This window comes from Camellia sinensis, unplaced genomic scaffold, assembly GCF_055761805.1.
Source record: "Camellia sinensis isolate YWXY unplaced genomic scaffold, ASM5576180v1 Unanchor14, whole genome shotgun sequence".
NCBI classification, from domain to species: domain Eukaryota; kingdom Viridiplantae; phylum Streptophyta; class Magnoliopsida; order Ericales; family Theaceae; genus Camellia; species Camellia sinensis.
The window spans coordinates 6,094,976-6,116,210 of NW_028129020.1; the positions used below are offsets into that span (position 1 = coordinate 6,094,976).

Here is a 21,235-nt window from a genome sequence, read left to right on the forward strand (position 1 = left end):
TAAATTAATGAGAGCCTCTCCACTTATTTATAGTCAAAGAGTTCTTTTTTTTTTTTAAAAAAAAAAAAAAATAGGCTTCTTTTCAATCAAATCCAAAACCAATTAGGAAACACTAAACTCAAAATTTTAAGAAGTCCAAACTAAGTCAAATAGGTTTTTCATAAATCTAAACCAATATATAAGTCAAAATCAAGTCAATATTTAACTACTCACAAATATTATTCAAATTAAGAAATAGTATACCAAATTCAAATTATATAAGGAATAGACACTAAACACTTTTCAATATTTATAATATTTTAACATTATTGTACGCTATATAAATTACATTCATGTTTCATGAGATTTAGAAAAAGTTATAACAATTTCTATAATTATGACATAATGATGTTGACATCATTTTTTAGTAAGGTTAAAAAAATAATAAATAAAAAAAAAGTGTAATAAATCACAAATTTCACTTATAAATTTATCCACAACGATGTGGCAAGGGGATGAAGCCCTTAATTATTGAGTACATAATAAATCAAAAGTTGACACATATTCTGACATATCATGTGTGGACAGAATTGTGGGAGTTTTTTTTGGAGGTTTCAAATATTTTTCAAAGAAAATAAAATAAAATTAACGCTAATGATGTGAAGATATTAAAATAAATCAGATAAAATATACATTTTAATATTTTATATAATTGATAAAAAAAGTGACTAACTATTATAATAATTAAAATTTTAAAGATATTTTATGTAATTTTATTAAACTTGTAATTTATTATATTTTTTCTAAATTTTTAAAATATATCTTTTATGTTTTTATAACTTTGACAGTAGGATTGCAAACAAGCTGAGCTGAACTGAATTTTGCTGAGCTCAAGATTGACTCGTTTGCTTGTCAAGCTTGTTTATTTAGTTCGAGCTCAGCTCGGTAAGTAATTGGGCTCGAGCTCGGCTCAGTTCGATTTAGCTCGACTCGACTCGTTAATATTAAAGAAATTTGAGCTCGGTTCGACTTGATAAGATTTTTTTTAATATTATTTATATATTAGTTATTTGATAAAGATAGGGTATGTATCCACCTAGTTTAAGTCACCCACTTTTAAGTTTTCAGTTAATAATGTATTTTAATTAAATGTGCTTCAGTTAATGATGTATTTTAATTAAATGTGTTCTTATTTTGATTTCGTAATCCATCTCCTTCATATATATATATGCTGCTTCCGCCTTTATGGTATCAGAGCCAAGTGATGTTGTATCCTGTTTCTAACTGTTTAGCTACTTCTGTTTAATCGTCTTCCTTGTTTGTTTAATTAATCCTGTTTTTAGTTCATCTTAATCACCCGAAAGATCAGTCTGTTCTATCCACCTAGTTTAAGTCACCCACTTCTTCCCAGTCTTCGGAAAGTCCTTCGGTTTAGGCAGAGTCAGACTTTGGGGTTTAAAGATAGGGTATGTATGTATACTAGGTATGTGGTAAAATTGACAAGAATAGGGTATGTATTAAGATATCTATAAAACTGGTTAATTAAATCGAAACAATGAATCGATTATTTAGAAGTAACTCATCAGTCAGTTCTAGGTCAACTACCTTGCCTTCCATACCTAATCCAGGCATCATAATTAATGAAGAAGATGTTGAAATACAAAATGATCAAATTAATTCTGGATGGAATATTCCAAAACTACCTATTAAAGAGATTTATAAAACTTCTTTTATACAGGATGTTTTTAAAGTTACTCTCCATGTTAAAACAATTGAACAAGTTTATGCTTTAGAAAAACCCAGAGAAACCTGTCAGTTATTTGATAAAAAATTAATCAAACGACATCTGGATCGTGGTTACAATTTTATGCATATTGGTTTAATACAAATTGGTGTCAATCCATTAACAATGATAGGACAAAATACTTCTGTTTTACTCTGTTTAAGAGATGCTCGTTTTCTTAATTACAATGCTAGTTTAATGGGAATGATGGAAACTGGTCTTAATAAAGGTCCCGTACATTTTAACTGTTTTCCTGATTTTACATTAAGTTTAAGAGATCCACATATTCTCAAGGCGTTAACACTGAACATTCAATTACATGGTGAATATACTGAAATGTTAGATTCCTCTCATAATATTGCGTTAATTTATCGTGTCCATTATAAATGTATGCAAACTAATTTAAATGTTCATGCTTTACATAAAAGTCCCAAAGATAAAACTTTACTAATCCAAAGCAGTAGTACTAATGAATCAAACATTAATATTCCTCACATGATTGAATGGAAAGATATTAATTTACCTGATCAATGGGTTACTGTCAATGAAAATTACAAACATAATCAACAACAATCTTCAATCCAAGACATTCAACATATCCAGCAAAACAATGATGGATCAGTTAATATCAAATTTAATCGAAGCCAGTCTTCTAGACATAGTACGTCTAGTGTCCCTTCTGAAATATCGACTGAAGACGAAATATTTAACACTCCTCTATTTAGGAAAAACAGTCAAATCCATCTTGGTCCAACTAATCCAACTTCAAAAAATAAATTAAAAGGAATTGATAATTCTACCACTTCCCAAATTAGTAAACCTGTTTACACTACTCAAACACAGTTACCCGAAGAAGACATTGCTTCAAATAATTCCCCAACTCAAACTGATTTCGAAGAATTTATACAACCTGTGAATCCCCAGCTAATGACAATCAAAAAAGATTTTACTCCTCATTTAAATAAATTACTTATTGAATTCCGATCCAAAGAAAATAAAACTAAACGACATGCTTATAGTGCTAAATATAATTCTGTTCAACAATCCAAAATAACTAGAGACTGGTATAATTTTATGGTTCAATATGGTTTTGAATTATCTTTCTTTGATTATATGGATCAATATTACAAAAAGGTTAATACCATCACAAAACATAAATGGAAAACTTCTCCAAATACTTCTGTTAGTTCTAATCATCCTCCATTAGAAAATATAATTATTGATCACCAAGGTTCTGAAGTTCCAGCCTCTCCTTTTAAGTTACCTGGTACTGATCCTGAAATTAAAAAAGTTATTGAACAAAACAATTATACTAATCAATGTCTCAAAACAATTGGTAAACAATTAGATAAATTAGAAACTAATTTAGATGACCAATCTGCCAAATCAACTAAATCTCTAGATCAACCATTACTTAATCTACCTAGTCATCGTTCTAAACGAAATAGTCTAGTTACTAATGACCAATCTACTGTCAGAGCTATTGAACAATTATTTACCAAATTAACTCCTAATGATACTTCTACATCTAAAGATAAAGGTCTTACTGTTTTGAATCAACAACCTATTACTAATACTGTATCTGATCAATCTGAAACTGACACTACTGATAATGAACTAAATCAATTAGCTCAACAGTTTCAACCTACTACTCTTAATAAAATTCACTATCCCAAAGTTAATCCTCACAATACCAAAACCTGGTATTCTAAACCAACTCCTGTCGACCTCCAATTTGAAGACACAAATATTAGTAATCAATTTTCTGTTTCTGCTAAAAGATTATACGAATGGAATATTGATGGTCTTAGTGAAGATCAAATCCTTCAAAAATTAAATCATTTATCTATGGTCGCCAATAGTTATCTTAGTAATTATCCCCAATACTCTCAACCTGAAATTGTTTCCTTACTTACCTCTGGTTTTACTAGTATGCTCAAATCTTGGTGGGAAAAATATCTCACTGAAGCAGACCGTGACTCTGTTATTTATGCCTTATTCTTGACTGAAAAGGCCCTTTTATAATCAAAAGAGACCACTGTTAGCCTTGTGAGTGAATAGTCTTGACTTGAAAGGAGCATTAGAAGCACATGGGAGTTGTCTGCTGCTTTCGGTGAATGACTAAAGCTTTTACTGTGCTAAATTTTTCGGTGGGATGAATCATGATGAATGATGAATAGTAATGTTGACTTTTTGATAAATAGTGAACAGTAAAGTTGACTTTTTTACTATTCATTGCTTGGAGACATGCGACTGAGGGAATCAATATAGATATATATATATATATATATATTAGCAGTTTTTCTCAAAAGACGAGTATTGATTGAAGCTGATAATTATAGCTATATAGAATCCAATGACTAAATTAAGCATATGGGTCCTGAGCATCTTGGAACTCAGGTCCATATGGATTTTGAGTAGTTGATCCTTCAGAAGAGTTTGAACTGTCTGAACCATCTTCTGAACTGCTGTTATCCGAGTCTGACTTGGCTTGGGCCATGAGGAGACGAGCCATTTGGAGGAGCTCATCTTTGGATGACTTGGACTTGGGCTTAACGTTTGATTTAGACTTATCCTTTGACTTGGGCTAGTCAGTACTGGGCTTTGCTGACTTGGATTTAATCTTTGATTTGGATGACTTGGGCTTGGAAGAACTGGATGATGGGCTTCCAAGATTGACTGGAGAAAGTTGGCTTTCTTGTGTTAATGGAACAGTTGGGTTCTGCTGAGCTTTAATCATGGCAGGTGTAGGGTCATGAATGTTGATTGGAAATTCAGTTTGAACAATTTCAACAATTCGTGAAATCTTGAAATTATCCCACCATTTAACCATGTGTTGTCGGTAAATAACATCATCATAAATACCATATTGCCATTTGAATATCCAAGGGATTTTGTATTTGGATATAAAAATAAGTAATGGAGGGAATTTCCTTTGTTGAGGAGTGAATGAGAAAACAGTGGAAAAATAGTTAACTTGATCCATAATGACTGATGAGAAGATTGCTGAAATGGCGCCATACTGAGTCCACCATCGCAGAAACCAGGTAGGTAATTCGGATTTGAACTTTTGATCAAATTGAAGAAACCAAGAGTGACTGTTTGACTCATTTTGATACAAGAGGACTTTGAACCAAGCATCAATGTAATCATAGTAATTGTATTGAATTGAATGACCAGGCAGATCTCGTAGTTGATAAGGAGAACCCCAATCAAACAGAGAACAAAGTTGTGAATATAAAGTGAATGGTACACAATTTTACTTGTGTAAGTGCGATCATAAATGAGTTTAATCATAATTGGCTGATAGTTGAACAGGATGTCTTTGTAGAAAGTAATTGTTTTTTCTGGATGGAGAGGAATAAAATGCCATCCAAGAGGAAAATAAGATTTAACCAGATCATGAACAGTATGACTCTTTGGGTGACTAGGTTCTTTGAAAAAAAGATTAGTAGTGGTGAATTTAACATAATCAGATCGGGCTGATTTAATAGGATTAAGAGGGTATGGAATAACTACTTGACTAGATGAAGCAAAAGGATCAGTAGCCAAAACAGATGTATAACTAGGTTTAGGAATGTTACCAAGAATTTGGTAACGGTTAACCAATTCAGCAGGATGGTATTTCGTTACTAACTCCATGGGAGGCGGAACAAAAGGTTGACTAGAAGGGACCAAGGCTTTGGAAGGAGGCCGTGGACGAGACATCTATGAAATGGAGGAGATAAATTAGCATCCACTGAGGATATCTAATTGATTAGTATGTTCATGTAAACAGTTAATATAATGCGAAAGTTGTTGTTTCTGAGCTTTAATCCGATGAAATTGTATGTACTGGGCTCTTTTAGTAGATAAATGGGTTGATTTGAGAAAGGCAAGGCGACAAGCAGTATGTTTGACTAAGGTTTTATAGTGTTTAATCTGGTGTTTATGGTAAGGAATAGAGGGAATGGGTATGATGTAACTCACTATCCACCCTTTAAAAATTCTCTGGTAAGAAAATCAGGAATAGAATTTTGACAACCAGGTATATATTCAATTTCAAAATAAAAAAATGCTTAAAATAGATTGCCAACGAGCAAAAATTTGCTTACTAGCAAGATTTTGAACATCTTTTTCTAAAACATATTTAGCAGATTTGCAATCAACACGAAATAAAAAAATTTGATTTAAAAAATCATCTTGAAATTTACTAATACATAAAACAGTAGATAAAATTTCTTATTTAATAGTACTATAATTCTTTTGTGCTTTATTCCAAATACCAGAATGATAACGAATAATTTGTTCAGACGACTGAGGAGTAATTTTCTGGAGAAGGATGCCACCATAACCAATATCAGAGGCATCAGTTTGAATAATTTTGAATGAATTTTCAGTAGGAATACCAAGACAAGGAAGAGTCTTGACATAATGTTTAACCTGTTTAACAATAGTAGTATGAGTAGAAGATCAAGGAGGATGATTGTCTCTTAACCGATCAAACAGAGGTTAACAAGTTTTATATATATTTATATATCATTTAATATATAAATAATATTAATTATATAATTTAAATAAAGATAAACAAGCGGAACTTATTCGAACTCGAGTTTTGTTTATTTATTAAACAAGTCTAATATTCAAACTCAATATTAACTCATTTACTAAATGAGTCGAACCAAACCAAACTCTTAACAAACTGAACCGAGCCGAACTGAGCTGAGCCGAGCCGAGCCGAGCCGAACCTGTTTGTGAACGGCTTATTTAACAGGTTCTTATAATTATAAAAAAATTATGGGACAGTTGTAATTATCCGAAAATATGAGTGCTACTCGTCTTCCCATCAGTTGGATCACTGGACGCAATTTCCCTTCTCTCACGATAACGCTCTGAACTCGCTCTCTTTCTCTCTCTCTCCAAGATTCTCTTCTCTAAAACTGAGCTCCAACATGGATACAATGGTCTCGAACCCAACGATTTTGTTGGCACGACCATTTACACCGGTTCGTACTGTGGCCTCCACCATTAACTTGCACAGCACCAGTTTGTTCACACCTTCGCCGGAGAAGCTCGTTCTCCGTTGTCGAAAGCTAGGGTTAGGGTTTCGTTCTTCTTCTTCATTTCGCAGCAAGTCGGTGATTACCTGTGGTGTTACGGAGATAAACGAGAGACAATTCTCTGAGGTAGTATTGAATTCTGATCGTCCGGTTCTTGTTGAATTCGTCGCCAATTGGTGCGGTCCTTGCCGTTTGATCTCTCCCGCCATTGAATGGGTTTCACAAGTACGAATACTTCATTCTCTTTATCGTTCTCTTGATTTCAATTTCATTGAGCATGAAAAGTGGATTTGATGAATTAGGAAGATGAGTTGAATTTGAAAAGAGGATTTGGAATTTTAAATTTACTGAATTATAGTTTTAAACTTTGCAATATGAGTTGAATTTGAAAAAGGACTTTGGAATTTTAAATTAACCAAATTGTATTTAGGAAAAAGTGTGAGCAGTTAACAATTTTATAGGTATTATTGAGAAAAAATGAATGACGAAGTTTCAGAAAATGTTCATACGAAATATGAGATGTACACATTATATAATAGAATATAAGAATAGGTGTATATTTGTGTGTGTTTTTTGTTTTCTTTCTTGTTGGAAAAATAATTCTTGAATGGATGCTTTAATTATTAACAAAGTGGTTTAGTACAAATAAGTCCAAATGAACACAAATCAATGAATATAAAAATACAAGATTATAGATATTGGGCTTTCAGCCTGCAAGTCTCTCAAACCTCTCCACAATCCCATCCAATACCTAATATCTGATTAGAGCATCTCCAACCCTTCACTATTTTTTTTATTTTTATTTTTATTTTTTTTCTAATTTGATTCCAAATTTGAGTAAAAAGTTTGATTTGATATGAACTACTCCAACCCTTTCATCAAAATCTTTTTAAAATTTATCATATTATCCCAAATTTCCTTTCTCATCAAATTTGATTAAAAATATCATCTCCAATGCTTTATCTCTTTAAATTTTCATCTCATTCAAATTTGATGAAGGATTTGATGAATTCTCAATTTGATGAAAAAAATGTTTCTCCCTTGATTCGATACACATTTGATGAAAGGATTGGAGATGGTTTTTGAACCCTTTTTTATCAAATTTAAATTTGATGGAAAGAAAGGTTAAGAATTAGAGTTGCTCTTATAAGCTGAACCAAGTGGAAGCCGAAGATCACCGTAGGCCTATGTTACATGGACTCGTCACTTTGGGGCGAAGTACCCGTGTCGACACGACACGACACGGGTGCGGGTGTGAGATCTGTGTCGGATTCACCTCATCTCTCTCGGACACGGCATTTTACAGACAGCAAAGAAATGGAAGAGGAGAAAGGAAGAAAACCTGGTCACTGGTCACTGTTGGCTTCGATCATCGATCACGATTAGGGCTCTCACTATTGATCACGATCGTCTTCGTCTAGGGCTTCGATCACTGTCGATCTCGACCTCGAGCTCGATCGTCTTCGTCTCTCTCTTCGTTTCTGCTTCTCTCTCCCTCTTCGTCTCGTCTCTGCTACTCTCTCTCTCTCGTCTCTCAATCTGTTCTCTCTCTTCGCTTCTGATTTAATGATCATATATATTGATCATATATAATATATATAATATAATTTATATAATTTATCATATATAATAATAATTTTTATAAATTATTATTCAAGTATTACATTTACATTAATATATAATATATAGTATAAATTACATTAATATAATAATATGTAATATTATTCATCTAAAAAAAATTATATAATACAATAGATATTATATAAATTATATAGATATTATATAATAATTATTGTATAACATATAAGATATTTATAAGATAATATACACTTATATATATTAATAAAAATAAATAAACACATATATGTAAAATAATTATTTGTTATTTATATAATATAACTCATCTTAATAACTATATTTAAAATATATATATATATATATATATTTAACGTATCCCCGTACCCGTATCCAAATTTGGATACATATCCACGTATCTTTAATTTTTAATTTTGAAGTGTCCGACCCCTAGATACGCACCCACACCCGATCCTCGTACCCGCGTCCGTGTAACTTAGCCGTAGGCAAAGGTCACAACTTGAAATCTGCCAAGCCTTGAATGTTTTGGACTTCCCCCGGAATGAATTCATTCTTCCCAATATTTACTTTTACCATGAGGCCTCGTTTGGGAACTGACTATTTTAGCCAAAAAGCCAACTAAAACTAGTCACATCACCTCTCTACTTTTCTGCACATCTTTTCGTAAAAAGTCAAAAAGTTACTAAAATAGCCTGTTCCCAAACGAGGCCTGACACAACCTCAAAGCAAGTGAAGACACACTGCAAATGACTCAATTGCTCATCCTCTACTTCACAAAAAACGTAGTGTATTCCATAAGATTAGTATGGGATATCTCTTCCACAGTCCCTATCCTGCCTCTAACTTCTAAACCAGTTACCCCTTTGAACAGCCCTACAGACAATGGTGGCTTTAGAATTTTTCTTCAGTCAATAAAGAAGTTACACAAATTCTATAAAGAAAATTATTCACTCTTGTCAAGATCTATTTCAATAATTTGACAAAGTTTAAATTTCTTAAAAATCTCAATTAAACAAAGAATTTAGTACATTCATAGTAATGTTTTTACCAAAAAAAAAAAAAAAAAAAAAAAAAAAAGAAAAGAAAAGAAGAAGAAGTAAATACATAGACTTTGACATTGCCTTTCATATTTTAAAATCATTGTATAATCGACTCATTGCCAATGCTATCAAATATCTCATTTTCAATGTATGTGACTAAAAAAATCAATAATCAACTGATCTCCCATTTGATTGTTTTGAATTTCATCACTGGAAATGTCTTTTCCATTGAAGTCCCTATTGGTAAAAGCAATAAGATATATTCTTTGCACCCAATCACCTCTATCCCATTGTTCCAAACACTATCTCTACCAGACGATCGATCTCTCCAGCGCCGACTATATGGTGGGAAAGAGTTTGGATACATGACCACAAGGGAAACTGGGAATGAAACTTTCGAAATGTCGTTTTGACTGTTTGCAATTGGTTCAAATTTTGTAAATCAGCTGGGTCAACTTTACCAAAAAATATAAATAAAAAATTCTTTTTAATAGTCTTTCAAAGTCTAGTGGAACACCACACCCATCTATCTAGTGCTGCCCTTGACTTTGGATCAACCTACTCAATGCTTTCATGACCAAGATGAACAAATAAAGGGATAAATGGTCTACTTGTCTTAGCCCCCTAGAACTGGAGAAGAAACTTGAAGGAGAGCCTTTTACCGTAATGGAAAATTTAATTGTATGGATACACCATTTTATCCAACGCCTCTATTTTTGGCCAAAACCTATTATGCCCATCACATAAATGAGGAGATCCCAACAAGTATGATCGTAGGCTTTCTTAGTCCATTTCGCAAATAACACCAAGAGCCCCTTTGCTTCAACCTGCTATCCTCAACTTCATTAGCCACCATAACTGCATCAAGGATCTGCTACCCCCAACAAAGGCATTTTGAGTCTTGGAAATAATATTGCCCACCATCCTTTTCAATCACAAGGCAAGCACCTAGCTAGGAGTTTATGAAACACCCCACCAAGCTAATGAGCTTGAAGTCCTTCAACACATAGCGTCTCCTTTCTTTCGAAAAAGAGTGACGAAAGTGACATTTAGACTTATTTCAAATGAATTAGTCTCATGGAAGGGATTGAATAAACCCATAATATTCATTCGAATGGAATTCTGGGAGGCTAACAAGAAAGCTATGTTAAAGACATTTGAGCTTGGAGCTCTATTCCTCTCATTGCACGCTTTCAATTGAGGGTGTGTGCGCGTTGGTTTGTGTCAATTTTGGAGGAAAATGATCAACCGAACTACCCTTGGTAGATAGAGAATTTTTTAATCCACCGTTAACCCACCCATCCTCCAAACCAGCAGGTTGGTTGAATACTTTTGTAGTTTCAAACAAGTGGTTTGGGCGAGTTGGACAAGTTAGAAATACAAAATGAGAAATAACATAAGTGAACATACACCCTAATTTTTTAATTATTTTATTTATTATTCATTTTTTTTTTTTTTAATAGTTGCAACAAAAAAATTTATTATTTATTCCAAATCCCAACACAAAACCCACAAATTAAGTGAATGCATGTTATCATTCAAAATCCTATTTTGCAAATTAATGTACAAAACAAACAAACTAAGCAAAAATATGGGATGAAGGGTGGATGTCATCTGATTAATGGTATTAGGGTAAGGGAGAGATTGTGCATGGGCAAGTGCAAGACAATTTTGCATATACATATCGATCGGTTGGATCAGTTTGTAAATGGATATAATCTAACCTGTCCAACCCAACTCGATCACCTTCTCAAATTGCACAGGTTGGTTTGGGATGGTGAGGGTTGTTAGTTTTTTTGCACACTACCTTTAATGGTTCCTAAACATCCTCTTCCGTAAATTTCACTTCCAAATTATTTCAATCACCTTCAGAAATGATATCAAAGCCTATATCATCAAGATAAGGTCTTCTGGGACTATTCATTGGGTGCTACACACAACCATTGTGGGAGACCTCATTTTTTCTGTGTCTTATACAAAATAATAAACAGATATGTTCACACCAATGGTCTCAACACACCAAAAGGGTCTAGGTTTTTGGTGTCACTTAGGTGGTAGACACAATTGATTACGGTCACATCATTTTTTAGGAAATAATGCGCATAGAAGCATCCACTTCAAGGGACAAACAAGTCTAAACCCACACACAAGCACACTAAAAGGGTCTAACTTTTGTTGTAGTCATAAAAACTCATGAGTCTCACATAGGTGGTACATACAATTGATGGGAAATTATAGGAAATTATACACACACATTCACACAAAGGGCAAGTCCAGTATGGGGTTGAAACCTTTATTTACATTGTGCCGCTACCGTTTATTTCAAATTTTATAGAACTGTGGGAATCCTATACTTTAGGAGTTCCATTTCCAAAAAATATTTCTATAGACCTTGAAGCTTGGTAAAGAGAAGCGTGCAAGATGTTTAAGGGAGGACAACAAAGCTGTGTTGTCGTGGAGTTACAATCTATGGAGTAGTGGAGTTATGGAGTCATAATGTTAGATAATAGCAGAATCATGTGGTTTATATGTGCTTCTCTCCTTTTGTGAATAAGTCGGGTAGTGTTGTGTCACTAAGTTAAGATGATGTGTTGTCTCCAAGAATGGTCTCATTTTGAAAGTATGGTCTTATATTTGAAGGACCAAATGAATGATGAGACACTTTTTCTTCTAGTTACAGATTCAAGTTCAATATGAAGATTTTAACTAAATCTTCTTTTTGAATTTGAAACCACCATCTTAAATCCATTGGTGACTTATTATTGCATTTGCAAGGCTTTTAATGTGATAGAAAAATTTATAAGCAGGATTGGAGCTATGCTAGGTGTGTCCTTAAGTCAGGTCAAGTGACCCGACTGAATTTTAAGAGATAGGGTATGCAGTTTAATACTTTCCAACTTTTTTGATTTTTATAATTGATCCCACTAAAGGTTTGGAAAATAAACAAATGGGATCAAATTGTTTATATAAAAAAGTGGCATGACTGTCTCAAAAAATGAAAAATTAAATATAAGGTAAAATTAAAAACATCATCACTTTTCTTGACGTAAATTTTACTTGATCTAAATTCTGTGCATCTGTGTGATTGTGTTCAAGAGTGAGAGACAGAGATGAAAAGGATTTAAAAAAAGTAGTTTTCACCCATGTGATTTTTTTTGAAATTAATATAAATGTAATTACATTAAACTCTATTTTTAAGTGAGCTACAAATTAATCAAACTAAGAATGAAAAAAACGTGTACCATCTGTGCAAAAGAATTTTTAGGTTCTGAAGTGTGATATCAGACATTTGACATAGTTATATGTTCAAACCATAACTGAACTACACAGAGCAGTGTTAGATTGGTCACCAACACTTATAGAATAATAAGTTAAGTTCTAATTTATGCTGCAAAGGGAGAAAAACATGTTTGCTGTAAGCCTGTAACTAATGGTCAGTTGCAAATACAATTGCTCCCTAGCGACTGATATACGGGGTTCTAGCCCCAAGTTTAAATGGATGAAAGACATTATAGATATATATGTAATTGAATGTCTCATCACATATAGACACAAAATGTGCATATAGTAATACAATATTTGTAAACTATGAGTGTAGCTAGGCATCCATGCATAGAGGCTTATATAGGTACTACTTTATATATTCAGGCATATGAACATGTATAGGTGTAGATTAGCGCATATAGGGACAACTATAGGTACAATTATATGCAAATGTACTTTAGATGTATAGGTGTACACATACATGCTGTAAGAAATAATGTATAGAGAAAGAGAGAGAATAAATTGTATGTATTATTATTGATTGATATATTGATGTCTATTACAATGATTCATGATTCCTATATATAGAAGAGGGTGAGTGTGTAGTAGGTAAGGAGTAGGTGAAGTGGAGGTGATAGTGGTGTAGTGGGTTAGGTTTAGTGGAGTAGGTGAGGTGGTAGTGGTGTAGTGGGTTAGGTTTAGTGGAGTAGGTTTAAGTGGGTGAAGTAGGTGGAGAGTAGGTGGATTTTAACAGCCCCCGCAAACTCAAGGGGGATAGGAACTAACCAACTTGAGTTTGGAGAGAGTAACAAAACAAGAAAATACATAAAAATAAAAGAGGATAAGAGACACTGTATGGTCGTGTCAGACCATTGGTGAAGACACTGGATGGTGGTGTCATAACGTTGTAGAGGACACTGTATGGGGGTGTCATAACCATGTAGAGGACACTGTATGGTGGTGTCATAACGGTGTAGAGGACACTGGATGGCGGTGTCAGACCGATGTAGAAGACAGTTTATGGGGTCATGTCGGACCGTTGTAGCAGACAGTTTACGGGGTCATGTCGGACCGTTGTAGCAGACACTGTGTGGTCGTGTCAGACCGTTGTAGAAGACAGTTTATGGGGTCATGTCGGACCGTTGTAGCAGGACAGTTTACGGGGTCTTGCTGGACCCTTGTAGAAACTAACCGAAATCAATGTCGGGACAGTTTACAGAGTCTTGTCGGACCCATGAAGGAGCTAACCGGAATCAATGTCGGGACAGTTTACAGAGTCTTGTTGGACCCTTGAAGGAGCTAACCGGAATCAATGTCGGGACAGTTTACAGAGTCTTGTCGGACCCATGAAGGAGCTAACCGGAATCAATGTCGGGACAGTTTACAGAGTCTTGTCGGACCCATAAAGGAGCTAACCGGAATCAATGTCGGGACAGTTTACAGAGTCTTGTCGGACCCTTGGAAAAGCTAACCGGAATCAAATGTCGGGACAGTTTACAGAGTCTTGTCGGACCCCTAAAAAGTCGCACCCTCAAAAGGTGTGCCCAATCTTTCAAAAGGCGTGCCATCAAAAGGCGTGCCCAATTCATAAAAAGACGTGCCATCAAAAGGCATGCCCAATCCATAAAAAGGCGTGCCATCAAAAGGCGAGCCCAAGTCATAAAAAGATGTGCCGGACATGATGGCGAGGCACGTGAGTGCCTTGACTGGCGCGCCCGTTTGTCGTCTGGCGTCAAGTGGCGCGCGATACGCGTGGCTGCCTCGCTATTTAACCAAGGTTGATGCTGAGGCTGAGGCAGACAAAAAAACTTCTGAAAATCCTCTGAAAACAACTCTTCCTTTGCTGAGAAAGAAACTCTGTAATACTCTGTAACCAACCCGTCTCTGAAACACTCAGCAACATGGCCTCTTCTTCCCGTCCAGCTACCCAGAACATGGCCTCCTCTTCCCGTGGTCTGCTCACGCTCTTTCCAGAACTGAACGAGTCCACAAGAGAAATAACTGGTGCGGTGGCCAGTGAACCTCAACCAAACACCTCTGGTTTTGCTCCGTTGAACTTTCCGATGCGGTCGGTGGAGCAAAAAATGGCGGTGCAGTCGGATGTGGAGGCCAATCAGTATACCTTAAAGTCATGTGTGGAAACCATGACTGCGGTTACAAATTTGTCGAACCGGCTGCAGAGTAGGACAAATGAGGTGCAGCAGTTAAACGCCCAACTGGCTCTGCTCCAACGCATGTATAAGGATGCGCGAGCAGAGATAAGTGTGCTAAAGGCGGAAAACAAGGAGCTGAAACGGAAGGCCAGTTTTATGTTCCGATTTGGAGGGCCGCCATATGCTGCAGTGGAGGAGCAGAGAGTAGTGATCATGCCCAGTGGAGTGGGAAACACGGAGGCAACACCGGCAAGGGCCGCCCAAGACGGTGGCAAGAAGAAAAGACCGGCGGAATAGGCGAGAAGAAAAATCCCACTGTTCCGATTTGTGTTGGTTGTGTTTTGTTTTGTTTTGTGTTTTTTTATTTTTATTTTTTTTATTATTATTTTTTTATGGTGTAAAATGCTGATCGGGGTTGATCCCCGGCATGAAGAAATGACAAGTTTGTAAAAGTTGTTTTTTTTTTTTTTTTTTTTTTTTTGTTTTTGTTTTTGTTTTTGTTTTTGTTTTGGGAGTGTTTTGTTGAAAAAATAAAAATAAAATGAAAGAAAACAAGGGAGAAAGAAAATAGATAAAAAATATTTATAGATGGATTATATGAAAAACATCAGTGCGATTGTTTCAAAATAAAGTGGGGTATTTAAAAAAGAGGAAAAGTGACTTGGAAAAAATAAATAAAAATAAGTGATTTTTGAAATCAAATGGAGGAGAGAGAGGGACAAACCCATGTGATAAAGTGGAGAGAGAGTCAGTGAGTGGGGTGCAAAAGGTGAAGGAGAAATGATGGATTGAAAATGGTTTGGGTCAAAAGTGGACACTGTTAGTGGGGAACATGAGTGCATTGATTATTTGATATAATAATAATAATAATAAAAATAAAAAGTTAGAACAGTTGGAGAGAATGAGTGGAGTATGGTAAGGGTTTCATCCAAAGCCAAAATTCCTGCAGCGAATCACTTCGCAAATCCTAGCATGAGCTTTTTCTCTTTCCAGGCTTATTCATGAATTTCCTGGTGATTTCAAGAGCCTCTGGTGGCATTGTGGCAGAGAACACCCCAACCTGGATTTTGGGTGGCAGCAACTGAGAACACCCCAACCTGGATTTTGGGTGGCAGCAACTGGAAAATATCATAGATCTGATTTTTAAAAAACCTCGTGACAGCATTTCATCAGCTTCATCCAAGACAAACATTTTGATGTAAACAGGGCGAAGTGATTGTCTCCGCAACATGTCAAACACACGACCAGGAGTACCAACAACAACATGAACCCCACTGGAGAGAATGCGCTGATCTTCGCGCACACTAGTCCCTCAAACACAAGCATGAACCTTCACACTTTGCTGGGCAAGTTCAAGAGTGGGTGGAAGAACCAAAGCTTGGCACTCAACCAAGCTATAATCTAGCTGCTGCAGAATTCCAGAGCAGAATGTTGCAGTGTTTCCAGTTCCAGACTGTCTCGTCATATGAGGTGAAGAATTCTTCTCCATCAGCCTCACACATGACTACAGTTGCACAAATCTTTGTTGATTTTATCAGCGGAATAGGTTGAGGTCCGACAGGCGGCTAAGGTGAGGTTGCCGCCCGCCGGAGAAGCGAAAATACTAGGTTTTAAACCAGCTCTGATACCATGTAAGAAATAATGTATAGAGAAAGAGAGAGAATAAATTGTATGTATTATTATTGATTGATATATTGATGTCTATTACAATGATTCATGATTCCTATATATAGAAGAGGGTGAGTGTGTAGTAGGTAAGGAGTAGGTGAAGTGGAGGTGGTAGTGGTGTAGTGGGTTAGGTTTAGTGGAGTAGGTGAGGTGGTAGTGGTGTAGTGGGTTAGGTTTAGTGGAGTAGGTTTAAGTGGGTGAAGTAGGTGGAGAGTAGGTGGATTTTAACACATGCTATGCAAACCTAAAAGCTTTTACACAGTTACACACATTTGTGTACTTGCCTATATATGTTACATGTGATTGTTGTGGTAGGTGGAGAATAACTACAGTCAAATAAACCAAAATTTATTTTTGTTTTTAAAAAACAAAGACATTATGTATTTTCATGAGAAAAGCATTATTTTTTTTTCCTTCTTGCTTCCATAGAAGTAGTTTTTAGGCATGAAGCAAACATATATGTCCTTGGTTGGTGCTCTATGTTTTCCCTTTTCTCATGCTTCTATTGTTGTAATTGTTGTAAAATTTAAGAAATAAGGAAATAGATATTCTAGAAAACTGCATCTGGAAAGAACCTTGGTTTTCATTGCACAGTGAATTTTCCAAATCTATGTAAGCACGCATTTCTGCTTTCCAGGAAAGAGGTTGTTTAAACATACGAGAAAGATTCCTATGGAGCTTAGGTGGAGATCTAACCATTAGAGCCACGCTGCCTCACAACTCCAAGTTAGGAGTAGGAATAAAAATATTTATGTTTTTCTTCTGAAGTTTTAAAAGGCGTTACTGAAGCCTGCCTCAAGGCGAGGCGAAGGCAAAACAGATCTAGGCTTTGGTTTTTAGATGACACTCACTAAACGTGTGTGAATCAGAGTTTGAGGTGTGCGCCTTGTATGCCTTTTGCACATAAGCATGTGGGGAATACGTTTATGGAGAGATTGTGTTGAACTGTTGTTAAACTTAATCTAATACATGGTTTAAAACATAAAAAAAGAATCTCTTTTGTAACTATATTCCATAGGAAAAATCAATGATCAACCAAACAAAAATTAATAATAATAAAGCTAAGACTTAAGTGAAAAGCTCAACAACTGAAGCTAAGAATGTCGATTTTATCACTCTACAGTGAAATCTTCGACACCTTGAGGAGAAAAATATTTACATCTTTATAATTAATTTTCAATATTTTCACTATTTTTAAATATTTTATTTATTTACTAAACATAAAAATTCAGGATTCACAATGATTATGCCTCATAGCCTTGATGCTCATGCCTCGCCTTGCTAGGGTAAAACACCCTGAGTTATGCATTTGCCATTAAAAACTTTGATTTTTTCCTTTCCTACTTGTTCCCCCACTAAATCAACAAATTTTCATTTACTTCAATTTTTGTTCTGGTTAATTTGATCTTGAAAATCTAGTGCCCAATTTAAACTGCTAATTTTGTCACTAGAAATTATCTCATAGATGGATCATACAAACCAATCTCTCTAACATAAACACATATTTGGTGAAGTCCATCTAATACCTTGAAAAAGATCTAGGGCTTTTAATCCCAGCCTTGTGGCACGGATTTGGATCACAGAATCAGCCTCTTCAAAAAAAATAAAAATAAAATAAAAATAGGGGTAAGGCTGCCTACCTAATTCCTCTTCCATACTTGGCTGTTAGCGGGAGCCTTGTGCTACAGTATGACCTTTTTTTGTTTTCTTTCTCAGTTCTTAGTTAAGAACTGTTCAAGCAAGCTCCCTATACAAGCTAAATTTATATCATTTACATTCACAGTACCTAGCCCAACCTTACCATTTTACTGCAAATTTCATTCCACACGATAACAGGCAAACACTTTCTGGGCACGTTCCGTTTTGTTTTGTTTTTCCAAGAAATATCCGAGAATTATTAATGCTTGAATCAAGGTTTTGAAAAGCGGTTGCGGTTGCCGTAACGGTGGTGATGGCGCGGTTGCGGTTGCGGTTGCGGTTGCGGTTGCGGTTGAGGGGTGTAAAGGCCGTAGCATAACGGTTGCGGTAACCGAAACCGTGAATTTTTTTTATTTTTCGCACAATTTGAAAAAAACTTACCGATACGCACATTTTTTTTCCATGATCATATTTATTGGGTTTTAAAATAAATATTGATCAATTTTTGTAAATTTTTAAGCTTGATCCAATATATTTGACATTTTTAAATCACTATAAACTGAGTTTTTTACGTTTTATTTTAATAATTAATGACTTTATATTATACAAAAAATCAATCACTAACTATTATATATAAGATAAACAATGAAAAAAGTAAGAGAATAAATAAAAGCCTATATATATATATATATATTAATCAAACCAAATAAATAATTACCATACTTATTATTATTATTATTATTTTCAAACAATATATAGATAGATAGATACACACAAACAAAATGGTTGAGTGATAGCAGTTGAATAGAATAGCATAGGTCTTACAACTTCAACAAATCAATAACATGTTCTTCATCTTCCCTCTTCTCTCTCTCTATTTCTTGTTCTTCCATCTTCCCTCTTCTCTCTCTATCTCTCTTCCCCTATTTTCAACTTTTTTTTTTTTATTATGTTTTTTCAAAAGAAGCAATTCGGAACAGTTATATAACGGTGCGTAACACGCTGTTACGGTACCGTTACGACCGCTATAGCAGCCACTACGGCCGACACACCTATGGATCTCAATCACACTGCAAAAGCAGCCGTAACGGGTGGCGGTAACTACCACAACCGTTACGTAACGGTTGCGGCCGCTTTTTAAAACCTTGGCTTGAATTGAATGATCTGCTAATATCCAATTCCACAGTCAACCAAACCAAATCAGAGAAAAAAAATTTATGTTGTTTTTAAGCTTTACCGAGCATAACTTCTGTATGGGTGTACGTCAGAGAACAGCGCGTCTAAACTTCTGGGAAGATGGGGACCAGATTGCTGGTGGTTTTTAATTAGTGACTTTCTAATTTTTTTAAGGGCAAGACTGTGCCTGCCAGTATTTGTTACTCCCATGTTCCCACTGCTAGGATAATACAATCTCTTCTGAGCATTCTGATTCTCTACTTTCCTAGCAAATAATCTATTATATTTGCCCCGTTTCTTGGATCTATAGATTCTATATGATTCCACCATTCATTTGTTGAGTAGCAGATATGGAAAGATTTGACTTTCAGAACCCAAATCGTGATCAAATATGGCCTAACAAGCATGTCTTCTGTTGAAGATGCTGTTATGATAAATTATTTTTAGCAATGGATGTCCTAGAAATCTTTATTTACAGTACATTTTTTTTTTTTTTTTTCTATAAATTGATTTTGTTTCTCTAATTGATGTTTCTTTGTGAATAATTAGGAATACAAAGAAAAGTTAATGGTTGTAAAAATTGACCATGACTCAAATCCACGATTGATCGAGGAATTCAAGGTTTATGGTTTGCCGACTTTGATTTTCTTCAAAAATGGTCACGAGGTCCCAGAAAGTAGGAGGGAGGGTGCAATCACGAAGGCAAAGCTTAAAGAATATGTTGATGCTCTGCTGGAGTCAGTATCTCTTACTTAACATCTCTACTATTTCTTACCAATCATGGTCCATTGATATTTGAGATACTTGACTAGGCCAGATAAAAATGTAAATTTGGAAATTCTTCATTCAATATATGTAATTCTGTAATTCCATTCGGTTTGTATATTTGAGCTGTTCTATATGTGCATTGTTGGATAGTTTGACGTTAATTAATATGTATTACGATTACACTTGCAATATTTGCTTGCCCTGTTGGTTATTTAATATAGTTGGTGAAACATTCTGTTTGATACTGGACAGTGGCGTAGGATATATCATGTTGTGTTCTCTAGATATGTTCTCACTGGATCGAGCATTGGTAGATTGAATTGGATTGCTTTGCGTATTGCTATTATTTGGCTATATAATATGTGTATAAGTTTTTAAATTTTTTTGGGATGTGCTATAATTTTGTTCTGAGAGTTTGCAAAATCTAAAGCAAAAGTCAATTGATGCAGGATAGCGTCTTGAGGACTTTAAAGCTAAAGTTTTGTGGGTTCTGTATTGTTGTGATCACTTTAAAGCTGAATTTTTGTGGGTTTTGTATTGTGGTTTAAAGCTGAAAAATAATGGAAAATTTTGGGCTTCTACTATTGTATGAAAGAATTAGGTAGTATTTGATTCACTAGAACGAAATGGAATGGAATGATGATTTCATCAAAATGTTCATTCCACTGCTTGGTTAACTAATAAATTAGTGACAAAATGAATTACAAATAGAATTATTATTTACCATTTCGAGGGAATGGTCATTTTATATGAGAGTCTAATGAATGATCATTTCTATTCCATTCTCATTCATTATAGTGAACCAAACCTTTGGTTAGGGTTAGGTTTGATGTTGTAGGAAGGATGGGGTTGTTCTGGGTATTGTGAATACTATTCATGAAAAGTGTCTTTCTGATTTTAAGTGCAGAAATTCAAGGAAGAAAGAAGGAGAAAAAGAAATTCAAGGAAGAAGGGAGAAAAAATAGTTCTAGAAATCACTCGTAGTAGGGTCTTAGGCATGATAGTGTTTGATTGCATCACACAATTCATTAAAGAAAGTTTTAATTTGTAAAAAAATTTGAAAATATCAACTTTATTAAATTAGAAACATCACATGATTTTATATAGACTTTTAATACTATTTTCTGGAGA

At 34.8% G+C, this 21,235-nt stretch overlaps 1 protein-coding gene and 1 long non-coding RNA gene across 2 annotated transcripts; one reads left to right on the forward strand and one right to left on the reverse strand.

Moving 5' to 3' along the window:
• The first annotated feature begins 6,544 nt into the window (after window positions 1-6,544).
• LOC114256103 (thioredoxin X, chloroplastic) lies at window positions 6,545-20,293 on the forward strand. Its single transcript, XM_082911857.1, has 2 exons — window positions 6,545-7,026; window positions 19,886-20,293. The coding sequence occupies exons 1-2, from the start codon at window positions 6,694-6,696 to the stop codon at window positions 20,090-20,092; spliced, it is 540 nt and encodes a 179-aa protein (XP_082767983.1). The 5' UTR covers window positions 6,545-6,693; the 3' UTR covers window positions 20,093-20,293.
• LOC145814931 (uncharacterized) lies at window positions 15,682-18,512 on the reverse strand. Its single transcript, XR_014358147.1, has 2 exons — window positions 15,952-18,512; window positions 15,682-15,914 (listed from the first exon to the last, which is right to left on the reverse strand). It is a non-coding gene; the product is annotated as an uncharacterized LOC145814931 (long non-coding RNA).
• Window positions 20,294-21,235: the final 942 nt, after the last annotated feature.

Excerpts from the sequence above, each read along its gene's own strand:
- LOC114256103 (XM_082911857.1), top strand. The coding sequence starts at position 6,694 with ATGGATACAATGGTCTCGAACCCAACGATTTTGTTGGCACGACCATTT. Across the intron at positions 7,027-19,885 it reads CCATTGAATGGGTTTCACAA|GAATACAAAGAAAAGTTAAT; the intron begins GTACGAATACTT and ends GTGAATAATTAG.